Source organism: Musca autumnalis, unplaced genomic scaffold, assembly GCF_047663935.1.
Source record: "Musca autumnalis isolate F117 unplaced genomic scaffold, ASM4766393v1 scaffold_2, whole genome shotgun sequence".
Classification (NCBI taxonomy): domain Eukaryota; kingdom Metazoa; phylum Arthropoda; class Insecta; order Diptera; family Muscidae; genus Musca; species Musca autumnalis.
Genome location: NW_027411755.1, coordinates 216751416 through 216764843, shown reverse-complemented (window position 1 = coordinate 216764843; position 13428 = coordinate 216751416). Strand labels below are relative to the sequence as shown.

The 13428-nt window shown below is 39.3% G+C and overlaps 1 protein-coding gene across 2 annotated transcripts in view; it reads left to right on the top strand.

Moving 5' to 3' along the window:
- Positions 1-13428, top strand: part of LOC141395246 (uncharacterized) — a 365020-nt gene that overhangs the window by 198311 nt on the left and 153281 nt on the right. For both annotated transcript variants that reach the window (XM_073970877.1, XM_073970876.1), the window contains exon 5: positions 7193-7679. In XM_073970877.1, the coding sequence (XP_073826978.1) occupies positions 7193-7679 (487 nt within the window). The remainder of the gene's footprint in view (positions 1-7192; positions 7680-13428) is intronic.

Below are 13428 nucleotides of genomic sequence, written 5' to 3'. Positions count from 1 at the left end.
CATACACGTGGATTTTTTTAAAGGTTTTTTGGTGGACCCATAGTCCACCATAAACGTGGATTTTTTAAAGGTTTTTTTGGTGGACCCACAGTCTTCAATAAACGTGGATTTTTTAAAGGTTGTTTGGTGGACCCATACTCCATCATATACGTGGATTTTTTAAAGGTTTCTTGGTGGACCGATAGTCCACCATAAACGTGGATTTTTTAAAGGTTTCTTGGTGGACCCATAGTCCACCATAAACGTGGATTTTTTTAAAGGTTTTTTGGTGGACCCATAGTCCACCATAAACGTGGATTTTTTTTAAAGGTTTTTTGGTGGACCCATAGTCCACCATAAACGTGGATTTTTTTAAAGGTTTTTTGGTGGACCCATAGTCCACCATAAACGTGGATTTTTTTAAAGGTTTTTTGGTGGACCCATAGTCCACCATAAACGTGGATTTTTTTAAAGGTTTTTTGGTGGACCCATAGTCCACCATACACGTGGATTTTTTTAAAGGTTTTTTGGTGGACCCATAGTCCACCATAAACGTGGATTTTTTAAAGGTTTTTTTGGTGGACCCACAGTCTTCAATAAACGTGGATTTTTTAAAGGTTGTTTGGTGGACCCATACTCCATCATATACGTGGATTTTTTAAAGGTTTCTTGGTGGACCGATAGTCCACCATAAACGTGGATTTTTTAAAGGTTTCTTGGTGGACCCATAGTCCACCATAAACGTGGATTTTTTAAAGGTTTCTTGGTGGACCCATAGTCCACCATAAACGTGGATTTTTTAAAGGTTTCTTGGTGGACCCATAGTCCACCATAAACGTGGATTTTTTAAAGGTTTCTTGGTGGACCCATAGTCCACCATAAACGTGGATTTTTATACCCTCAGCCTTTAGGCTAAAGAGGGTATTTACACTTTGATACGACCAAAAATGTGCCTCATCGAAATAATGGTTTTAGACCCCAAGTATGTTTGTACGATATTTGTTTCAGACAATTTTGAGTAGATCTAGCAATGTCCGTCCGTCTGTCTGTCTGTCCGTCTGTCTGTCTGTCTGTCTGGCTGGCTGGTGCGCACGATAACTCTCGAACGGATCAATCGATTCGGTTCAAATTTTGGGTATCGAAATATTTTGTCCAGATTCGATTTAAGTTCGAAGATGGGCCGTATAGGTCCACTCCTTCAGGTACCTCCCCCACAAATGTTCAAAAATTGTCGCAAAACTTGTGCGCACGATAACTCTTGTAGGGAATAACCGATTTGGTCCATACTCTGCACATCGTGTAATTTCTACCAAACTTAGATGAGGTTCCAATATGGACTCAATCGGTCCACACCTTTGGGTACCTCCCACACAAAATTTCGGAAAAGTTCAGTTTAGGGCCTGGTCTCGAATCACTTTGATTTTTGTTTACTCAAGTTGTATTCGCTGTCCTCTATACGACGCTGTAATTTTCATTAGGAACAAGTCCATACTTCCTGAGAAAATAGCCTGAAAATCACAAAAACCCTATGACACCGTGTGTAGTGGTTGGAGCGCAAGATAACTTTCGAACGGATCTGCCGATTCGGTCCAAAAATTGGCTTTCGTAATATTTTGTCCAAACTTAGTTCAAGTTCAAAGATGGATTATATCGGTCCACTCCTTCCGGTACCTCCCCCACAAAAGTTCAAAAATATTCGGAAAAATTGTGCGCACGATAACTCTTGATGGGAGTGACCGATTTGGTGGATTATATCGGTCCACTCCTTCCGGTACCTCCCCCACAAAAGTTCGAAAATGTTCGGAAAATTTGTGCGTACGATAACTCTTGAAGCGAGTAACCGATTTGGTCTATACTTTGCACATTATGAAATTTCTACCAGACTTAGATGAGGTTCCAATATGGACTCAATCGGTCCACTCCTTCGGGTACCTCCCACACAAAATTTCGGAAAGGTTCAGTTTAGGACCTGCTCTCGAATCGCCATGGTTTTTGTTGTAACATCTTGTATTCACTGTCCCCTATACGAAGGTACAAGCTTCCTCAGGGGCAAGTCCATACTTCCTGAAAAAAATATTGTTTCCAAACTTAGTTTAAGTTCGTAGATAAGCCATATCGGTCCACTCCTTCAGGTACCTACCCCACAAAAGTTCAAAAATATTCGGAAAAATTGTGCGTACGATAACTCTTGATGGGAGTGACCGATTTGGTCCATACTTTACACATTCTCATAATGTCTACCAGATATAGATCAGGTTCGAATATGGACTATATTGACCATTCCATCCCGTACCTCCCACACAAGATTTTTGATAAGTTCACTTTAAGTCCTGCTATTGAATCACTTTGATTTTTGTTGAAGCAACTTACATTCGCTGCCTCAATCACGATGGTAAAAGTTGTTTCAGGGTCAAGTCCATACTTCTTGAGAAAACAGCCCGTAGGGTGTAAAAACACCATTCCTTTAAGTACCTTTTCCTCAAAATTTTTGAACTTTAATCCTAATCAACATTTTTGTGGGTTCATACGACCAAAATTTTGAAACCCCCTAAATACATAAGTTTTTTGTGAAAAAAGTGTTTCAATTTGCACAGGCTGAGGGTATATCTCTGTCGGCTCAGCTGACTGATACTTTCTTACTTGTTTAAAGGTTTTTTGGTGGACCCATAGTCCACCATAAACGTGGATTTTTTAAAGGTTTTTTGGTGGACCCATTGTCCACCATAAACGTGGATTTTTTAAAGGTTTTTTGGTGGACCCATAGTCCACCATAAACGTGGATTTTTTAAAGGTTTTTTGGTGGACCCATAGTCTACCATAAACGTGGATTTTTTAAAGGTTTTTTGGTGGACCCATAGTCTACCATAAACGTGGATTTTTTAAAGGTTTTTTGGTGGACCCATAGTCCACCATATACGTGGATTTTTTTAAAGGGTTTTTGGTGGACCCATAGTCCACCATAAACGTGGATTTTTTTAAAGGTTTTTTGGTGGACCCATAGTCCACCATAAACGTGGATTTTTTAAAGGTTTTTTGGTGGACCCATAGTCCACCATAAACGTGGATTTTTTAAAGGTTTTTTGGTGGACCCATAGTCCACCATAAACGTGGATTTTTTAAAGGTTTTTTGGTGGACCCATAGTCCACCATAAACGTGGATTTTTTAAAGGTTTTTTGGTGGACCCGTAGTCCACCATAAACGTGGATTTTTTAAAGGTTTTTTGGTGGACCCATAGTCCACCATAAACGTGGATTTTTTAAAGGTTTTTTGGTGGACCCATAGTCCACCATAAACGTGGATTTTTTAAAGGTTTTTTGGTGGACCCATAGTCCACCATAAACGTGGATTTTTTAAAGGTTTTTTGGTGGACCCATAGTCCACCATAAACGTGGATTTTTTAAAGGTTTTTTGGTGGACCCATAGTCCACCATAAACGTGGATTTTTTAAAGGTTTTTTGGTGGACCCATAGTCCACCATAAACGTGGATTTTTTAAAGGTTTTTTGGTGGACCCATAGTCCACCATAAACGTGGATTTTTTAAAGGTTTTTTGGTGGACCCATAGTCCACCATAAACGTGGATTTTTTAAAGGTTTTTTGGTGGACCCATGGTCCGTGGATTTTTTAAAGGTTTTTTGGTGGACCCATAGTCCACCATAAACGTGGATTTTTTAAAGGTTTTTTGGTGGACCCATAGTCCACCATAAACGTGGATTTTTTAAAGGTTTTTTGGTGGACCCATAGTCCACCATAAACGTGGATTTTTTAAAGGTTTTTTGGTGGACCCATAGTCCACCATAAACGTGGATTTTTTAAAGGTTTTTTGGTGGACCCATAGTCCACCATAAACGTGGATTTTTTAAAGGTTTTTTGGTGGACCCATAGTCCACCATAAACGTGGATTTTTTAAAGGTTTTTTGGTGGACCCATAGTCCACCATAAACGTGGATTTTTTAAAGGTTTTTTGGTGGACCCATAGTCCACCATAAACGTGGATTTTTTAAAGGTTTTTTGGTGGACCCATAGTCCACCATAAACGTGGATTTTTTAAAGGTTTTTTGGTGGACCCATAGTCCACCATAAACGTGGATTTTTTAAAGGTTTTTTGGTGGACCCATAGTCCACCATAAACGTGGATTTTTTAAAGGTTTTTTGGTGGACCCATAGTCCACCATAAACGTGGATTTTTTAAGAGTTTTTTGGTGGACCCATAGTCCACCATAAACGTGGATTTTTTAAGAGTTTTTTGGTGGACCCATAGTCCACCATGGATTTTTTAAAGGTTTTTTGGTGGACCCAAAGTCCACCATAAACGTGGATTTTTTTAAAGGTTTTTTTGGCGGACACATGGTCCACCATAAACGTGGATTTTTCGGAGTTTTTTTGATGGACCCATAGTCCACCATAAACGTGGTTTTTTTAAAGGTTTTTTGGTGGACCCATAGTATTTTTTAAAGGTTTTTTGGTGGACCCATAGTCCACCATAAACGTGGTTTTTTTAAAGGTTTTTTTGGCGGACACATGGTCCACCATAAACGTGGATTTTTCGGAGTTTTTTTGATGGACCCATAGTCCACCATAAACGTGCATTTTTTTAAAGGTTTTTTGGTGGACCCATAGTCCACCATAAACGTGGATTTTTTAAAGGTTTTTTGGTGGACCCATAGTCCACCATAAACGTGGATTTTTTAAAGGTTTTTTGGTGGACCCATAGTCCACCATAAACGTGGTTTTTTTAAAGGTTTTTTGGTGTACCCATTGTCCACCATAAACGTGGATTTTTTAAAGGTTTTTTGGTGGACCCATTGTCCACCATAAGATTGGATTTTTTAATGGTTTTTTGGTGGACCCATAGTCCACCATAAACGTGCATTTTTTAAAGGTTTTTTGGTGGACCCATAGTCCACCATAAACGTGGATTTTTTAAAGGTTTTTTGGTGGACCCATAGTCCACCATAAACGTGCATTTTTTAAAGGTTTTTTGGTGGACCCATAGTCCACCATAAGCGTGGTTTTTTAAAGGTTTTTTGGTGGACCCATTATCCACCATAAGCTTGGATTTTTTAGTGGTTTTTTTGGTGGACACATAGTCCACCATAAACGTGGATTTTTTAAAGTTTTTTTGTGGACCCATAGTCCACCATAAACGTGGATTTGTTAAAGGTTTTTTGGTGGACCCATAGTCCACCATAAACGTGGTTTTTTTAAAGGTTTTTTTGGCGGACACATGGTCCACCATAAACGTGGATTTTTCGGAGTTTTTTTGATGGACCCAAAGTCCACCATAAACGTGGATTTTTTAAAGGTTTTTTGGTGGACCCAAAGTCCACCATAAACGTGGATTTTTTAAAGGTTTTTTGGTGGACCCAAAGTCCACCATAAACGTGGATTTTTTAAAGGTTTTTTGGTGGACCCAAAGTCCACCATAAACGTGGATTTTTTAAAGGTTTTTTGGTGGACCCAAAGTCCACCATAAACGTGGATTTTTTAAAGGTTTTTTGGTGGACCCAAAGTCCACCATAAACGTGGATTTTTTAAAGGTTTTTTGGTGGACCCAAAGTCCACCATAAACGTGGATTTTTTAAAGGTTTTTTGGTGGACCCAAAGTCCACCATAAACGTGGATTTTTTAAAGGTTTTTTGGTGGACCCAAAGTCCACCATAAACGTGGATTTTTTAAGGTTTTTTGGTGGACCCAAAGTCCACCATAAACGTGGATTTTTTAAAGGTATTTTGGTGGACCCAAAGTCCACCATAAACGTGGATTTTTTAAAGGTTTATTGGTGGACCCAATGTCCACCATAAACGTGGATTTTTTAAAGGTTTTTTGGTGGACCCAAAGTCCACCATAAACGTGGATTTTTTAAAGGTTTTTTGGTGGACCCAAAGTCCACCATAAACGTGGATTTTTTAAAGGTTTTTTGGTGGACCCAAAGTCCACCATAAACGTGGATTTTTTAAAGGTTTTTTGGTGGACCCAAAGTCCACCATAAACGTGAATTTTTTAAAGGTTTTTTGGTGGACCCAAAGTCCACCATAAACGTGGATTTTTTAAAGGTTTTTTGGTGGACCCAAAGTCCACCACAAACGTGGATTTTTTAAAGGTTTTTTGGTGGACCCAAAGTCCACCATAAACGTGGATTTTTTAAAGGTTTTTTGGTGGACCCAAAGTCCACCATAAACGTGGATTTTTTAAAGGTTTTTTGGTGGACCCAAAGTCCACCATAAACGTGGATTTTTTAAAGGTTTTTTGGTGGACCCAAAGTCCACCATAAACGTGGATTTTTTAAAGGTTTTTTGGTGGACCCAAAGTCCATCATAAACGTGGATTTTTTAAAGGTTTTAAACTTGGATTTTTTAAAGGTTTTTTGGTGAACCCAAAGTCCATCATAAACGTGGATTTTTTAAAGGTTTTAAACTTGGATTTTTTAAAGGTTTTTTGGTGGACCCATAGTCCACCATAAACGTTGATTTTTTATAGGTTTTTGGTGGACCCATTGTCCAACATAAACGTTGATTTGTTATAGGTTTTTGGTGGACCCATTGTCCATCATAAACGTGGATTTTGAAAGGTTTTTGTGGATTTTTAAGGTTTTTTGGTAGATTCAAAGTCCAGAATAGACGTGGATTTTTTTGGTGGATCCATAGTGCACAAAAAACGTGAATTTTTTTAAAGGGTTTTTTTGGTGGATCCATTTTCCACAATAAACCTGATTTTTTTAAAGGTTTTGTAGTGGACTGACCCATTGTCCACAATAAACTTGAATATTTTTAAGGTTTTTTGTTGGATCCGTGGACATTTTGAAAGTTTTGGTTGACCCGTAGTCCACAAAAAAGCGGATTTTTCAAAGGCTTTTTGGTGTTCACAAAAACGTGGCCTTTAAAGATCCATTATTAAATATATTTCAAGACAAACGTTAAATTGTTCAGGCGTTATATGGCCAAACTTGGACTTTCTTATGTGAATCCATAGTCCAATATTTTAGTAAATTTACAAATCAAACCTTAGCAATTTACACTTTATGCCCACAGAAATTCTTGCCATCCAACAACTACTTAACAACTTTTACCAAAACTCCAACATAAACTGACCTCCGAACAGAATAACATCATGTACTTTTCCAGTAATTTTGCTCTTTTTCTGACGTGTCCACAGCTTTCAGCAAATACGTAAACAATTGTGATTGTATGATTGCCTTTCTTGTTTATTTTAGGTATGGTGGTCACCCTGTCCCAGTCGTGAATGCCCTGAAGAACAAGAACTCAAATTGGCTGTAAGTCAATGCACGGACTACTGTTTACTGCAGGAACCAGCCGTATCATCATCATCAAACTTATTTAGCCCATCACCAGAGTATTATACACCATCAACGTCAACATATTTGCCCGTGCCCACATCATCATCAGCAGCGGCAGCAGAATCTTCATCATCTGCATCAACATCAACACATAAAAGTTATATGTCAACAACTTCTAGGCCTTCGGAGGATGAGTACGGTGATTATGGTTCTTCAACGACAACTGGTAGAATAAAAATAACATCAACGTCAATTATGCCTGAGGAGAGTAGCAGTAGCAGCAGCAGTTCCACCACAAGTCGAAGTATATTCCAAGATGTACTTAATATGTCAGCGACAATGTTCCCGCCTGTAGTGACATCTTTATCCTCTATGTCTATGTTGGAACGTCAAGATTGGAATGGTAAGTAGTAGTTGTTGTTTTTCACATGCCTGTCTTTTTGCTTTTATTCCATTTTATTAGACTATTGTTGTTGCTGTTGAGTTATGTATGTAGTTACTTTTTTGGTTTTGTTGTGCTTCTTTTCTTTCATGTTATTTTAAATGTAAGACTTTAAGAGCACAAATCGTATATGGCACAAAATGAGCATACCTAAATCACAAACCGACATGTTCATAAAGTATGGGCTCCTGGTATTTAACGCTGCCCATACAACAACATCTGTAGCTCTGTAACTGTGAACGCAATTTTATTCTGTTCAAGTTCATGTCGTTTATTTACATTTGGAAGTTTGTGTTGAAATCATTGAGTCAAAGGTGAAAACGCAAAGACGATTGTTATGGGAATTGATTTGTCTGTGACGATTGTGTCTGAAACGCTGAAATTGTGTAATTACCTTAGTGGATTGGATTTATAGGACTTATGGGACCTGGTTTGGCGGAAATATCAAAGGACTAACAAAGAAAATTTTCGAAGGGAACAGAAAATATATTTGAATTAATTTATTTGATAACTGCATTAACAAATCAGAAAATATACAACAGATCTAAGGGAGAGCGTCAAGGTAAATTCATAAATGTCCGTGATTCCTGGTTGTGCAGAGCAAGTCTTAAACATACAAATTTCCATTCAATTATGAGAGAAGTCCAGTGTTGAGTCCAGGGATGGAGTTAGTAACCATCACTTACAAAAAGCTAACTACTCCGAAAAATTAAAGGAAATACAAATGTAGACGATCAGCGAAATAGTTTAAAGCACAATGATCTGCGAGTGGCACTTGGGCGATTTTACTGCACATATATAGATAACACTTTGCGACAGGAAAATTATTAACCATATTCTGACACCGCAGCGGGATAGAAGACCAAAAATAATAAGACACGTACGTGTCCGGGCGTTTTTCCCTATCACTTCAACTTTCGCGGTTATAGGCCCCCAAAGACCTGAGGCCTTGATGTCAAAAAGGATCATTTTGTCAGGCACATATCTTCTAATCCGCTAGGAATTTAAGTTTACTCGTAGAGGACAAGTTGTAGCTCTCGCCTTAAGGAATAATAATTGTGAGATTCACCTTCAAGGTCAAAATCGTCAAAGTCAAATTCCCCTTTTATTTTTTTTTTGGATTTTAGTCTACAGATATCAAACCGATAAAAATTGATGAAAACAAATAACTAGAAAATGTACCTTAGATCTTAGTAAACATCATTCTAGAACGGTTCTTAAGGGTAGAAATAGCAAATCAAACTCGATTTGTATCTTCTTTTCTCGGTTCAACGCATTATAAACTTTATTTTTTCCAATACAGTAGTAGGCCTAGCAAAATTCCAACTTTTGTAAACATTAAAACAAAAGTTAGTTGCAAAAGAGTCGTCGGTTAAATTTTGAGAAATTTTTACGCTTTCAACCAAAATGGAATTTAAGGATTTATGTGACATTTGTCAACGTAATATGAACCGCGGAAAAATAAAAAAATGTGACATGTGGACATTTTTTCCACGAGCAGTTGGAAAACGTGGAGCGGACGAAATACAATTTTTTATACTCCGCAAGACAGAAAACGGATAATTGAATGTGCAATTAAAGGTAACAATTAAATGGAGCTTGCACAGAGTATGGATATACCCTACTTACTTACTTAGCTGGTCCATTACAGAACATTTGTTCCATAGACCGAAATAAGAAAAGATCTCCAATTCTCTCTGTTTCGTGCTTCGCTTTTTTGGAATACCACGCCTTGTCATCTCTTCATCCACTTGTTTGCGCCATCTATTCTTTGCCCTACCAATTCTGCGCGCACCGCCATGTGGCTCGAATTAATACGCCTTTTTAGCGGGTTCATCATCGCTCATTCTTATTATATGGCCTAGCCTACGCTATATTGATTTCGTTGTATAGCAGGTACAGCTCGTGGTTCATACGACGTCGATATTCACCATCAACGCAGATCGGTCCGTAGATCTTTCGAAGAATTTTTCTCTCAAACACGCCAAGCACTGCCTTATCTGCTTGAGCAAGTACCCAGGTTTCGGAACCATACATCAACACGGGTAGTATCAGTGTTTTGTAAAGCGTTATTTTTGTTTGACGAGTTGTGGCTTTGTTTTTAAATTGCTTACTTAAGCCAAAGTAGCATCTGTTGGCCAATACAATTCCTTTTTTATTTCACAACTGATGTCGTTTGTTGTGTTTACGTCGGTGCCGAGGTATACAAAGTCTTTTACTACCTCAAAATTATAGGAACCAACTTCAACAGTTGGTCCGATCTCAATGGACGCATTGCCCGTCGACACCATCAGCTTGGTCTTCTCGCCGTTTAACGCCAGACCCACTTTAGCAAATTCTCCTTCGACCTTCATAAAGGTATCGGTTACTTCTTTTACTGATGATGTCTATAAATAACATGTTGGTGTAGATTGTGCCACTTCTTTTGACGTTTGCCTCTCGTATAACCTTTTCTAGTAGGATGTTAAAAAATCACACGAAAGGCTGTCGCCCTGCCTGAAACCTCTTTTGGTAGAAAACTCTTCGGAGAGGTTCTTTCCTATTTTAGCTGAAGATCTTGTGTCAGTTAGAGTCAGTTTACAAAACCGAATGAGCTTTGCGGGGATACCAAATTCAGACTTCGCTTGGAATACCTTTGAACTTAGCGGGCTGTCGAAGGTTGCTGTGTAATCGACAAAAAGGTGGTATGTGTCGATCTGCATCTCTTGGGTTTCTCCAGGATTTGCCGCAGGGTAAATATCTGGTCAATGGTGGACTTGCCAGGTCTAAAGCCGCATTGGTATGGTCCAATTATTTCGCTGACCATGGGCTTGAGTCGTTCGCACAATATCCCTGACACTATCTTGTAGGCGATAGGGAGAAGACTTATGTCCCTATAGTTGGAGCATAAAGTCTTATCTCCTTTCTTATGGACGGTACACAGGATGATCAGGTTCCAATCGTCGGGTACGCGTTCTTCCTGCCAGATGGTGCTAACTAGCTGATGCATACACCTTATCAGCGCGTCGCCTCCGGTTTTAAACAGCTCGGCTGGTAAGCCATCTGCTCCTGCTGCTTTATTATTCTTCAGCCGGTTGATTGCTGTTTTTACCTCATCATGGTCGGGCGGTATACATTCTATACCATCTTCTGGGATTGGATCTGTGGTATAATCGTCTTCGCTACTATTGGATTGGAGACATGTTCCTTCCATATCCTGAGCACGCTATCTGTATCTGATACCAGATTACCTTGCTGGTCTCTACAGGATGTGCCTGTACCAAAGCCATCTGTTTGATGTTTCACTCTTTGGTAGAATTTTCGGACTTCATTCTGGCTCCTGTACATCTCGATTTTTTCACACTCCCGCTTTTCCATTTCTCTCTTTTTCTTGCGAAAAAGACGTTTCTCTTCTCTCCTTTTCTCCCGATATCTCTCTCGCGCGCTACGCGTTTCTACTGATTGTAAAGTAGCTCTATATGCCGCATTTTTCTCTTCGGTAGCAGCACGACACTCCTGGTCATACCATGAATTCCTTTGTGGAGGTCTCTGGAATCCAAGTATGGATTTTGCGGCTGTTTGCATGGAGTGGGCAATATGTTGCCATTGTGTTGTTATGTTATCGGGACAAGGAGTGCTCGCGTTAAGCAATTGGGCTAGTTGAGTGGAATATGCTGTGGCTATCTGTTGTGTTTGCAGCCTATCGATGTCCAAGTTCCGCGTTGAGTCTGTTCGTGCTTTATTTGCAACGTTTAGACGGGTACGTACCTTTGCTGCAACAAGGTAGTAGTCCGAATCAATGTTTGCGCCTCGGAACGATCGTACATCCAACACGCTGGATGAATGTCTTCCATCTATTACAACATGATCAATTTGATTACTAGTTCTTTGATCTGGAGACAGCCAGGTGCCCTTATGAATATCGAGATGATTAAATCTGGTACTGCTAACTATCATGTTTTTTGCAGCTGCAAAGTCTATCAGCCTCATACCATTGTCAGATGTTTCACTGTGGAGACTGAATTTCCCGACTGTTGGGCCAAAGATATTCTCCTTTCCAATTTTGGCATTAAAATCGCCTAGAATGATTTTAATGTCATGGGCAGGGCAACGGTCATATGTTTCTTCTAAGCGCTCGTAAAATATATCTTTGGTCTGTTCGTCCTTTTCTTCAGTGGGAGCATGAGCACAAATAAAGCTGATGTTGAAGAATTTAGATTTTATTCGAATTGCAGCAAGTCTTTCATTCACTGGGGTAAAGCTGGATACCAGATGTTTTAGTCTCCGACTAACTACGAATCCGCAACCAAACTCATGCTTTACGTCATGGCAGCTATAATACAGTGCGTCACCTTTAGGTGTTGTTGTGACGGCTTTCCCAATCCATCGTATTTCCTGTATGGCAGTAATATCGGCCTTGTACTTTTCAAGTACGTCTGCCAATGCGAAGACTGCACCTTCTCTATAAAGAGTGCGAACATTCCAGGTGCAGATTCGCAGATCATTTTTCATAGTAGGATGTTTTTTCTAGGGGAGGGTTACTAACCCGACGCCCAAACCCAAGTTTTTAACGTTCTTATGGGTGAACGCGCGGCACATGTTAGCTCACTACCTTTAACGGGTGTTAAAGGCAGTTCCCCAGGTGACACCACGGGAGGTCAGTGTCCACTTGAGATGAAAGAGGAACCAAGATAAATCCTGGGCTTTGCCATGTTAAAGCCGGTCAAGACCGTTGCTTGGTATCATTCATCCCCTACGTCACCCAAAATTAAATTTAAATATTTTTCCCACAAAAGTTATGGCCAATTTTACACGCTAAATACTATGCGATCATTATCAACAATTATTGGCACTATCCTTGACCAAAACTATTACCTCGTGCAAACATTTTCCAGTATTGAACTATAACTGCGACCTCTAGCGTGATTAAGGTTACACTACCCACAATTAAAGCTGATATATCCCTGTATATACTAGGCTGTAACTCTGTTATCTGACCATGTACATCAACATTATTAGCATCAATGGAAAGGTCAAGCGTTCCTCCTCTAGTTTCCAGGACAAAATATATAGCCATTTCACTAACAACTTTAGAATTTTCACACAAAAGTTCTCGTCAGTTTAACCCGCTAAATATTATCTAATCATCACGATAAATTGCAAGCTACTTCTCTGTTGTAAATCCAAACCCTACATAAAATTTCGCCCGATCAGCCTCCCAATTGGGGGGGGGGGTCTACGACGACTATTTCGCGACATGCATTTTTCGAAAAACAAACTTATAATACCCTTTTCGCATTGTGATGTAGGGTATAAAAATGTGGCTATGTCAAAGTGTATACCTATCCTTAAACTTTTTGGTGGAAATGTTTTATGACTGAAAATAAATAGCGAAAATCGGGAGGTACCGTTAAATGGAAGCTATACCAAAATATGGACCTATGTTGACCTATTTAAGAAGTTTCGTGACCATAGAGAACCTGAAATGTCAACCTACAGCTAGTCCGGTTAAAAATTTTAGCTAAACCCCTCAAAATACCTATAGTCGGGAGGTACCGTTATATGGGAGCTATATCAAAACATGAACCTATGGTGAGGAATTTTTGTGGAGAAGTTTTGTGACCACAGAGAACCTCAAATGTCAACTCACAGCTAGTCCGGTTAAAAATTGTAGCTAAAATCCTCAAAACACCGAATACGGGAGGTACCGTTATATGGGGGCTATACCAAA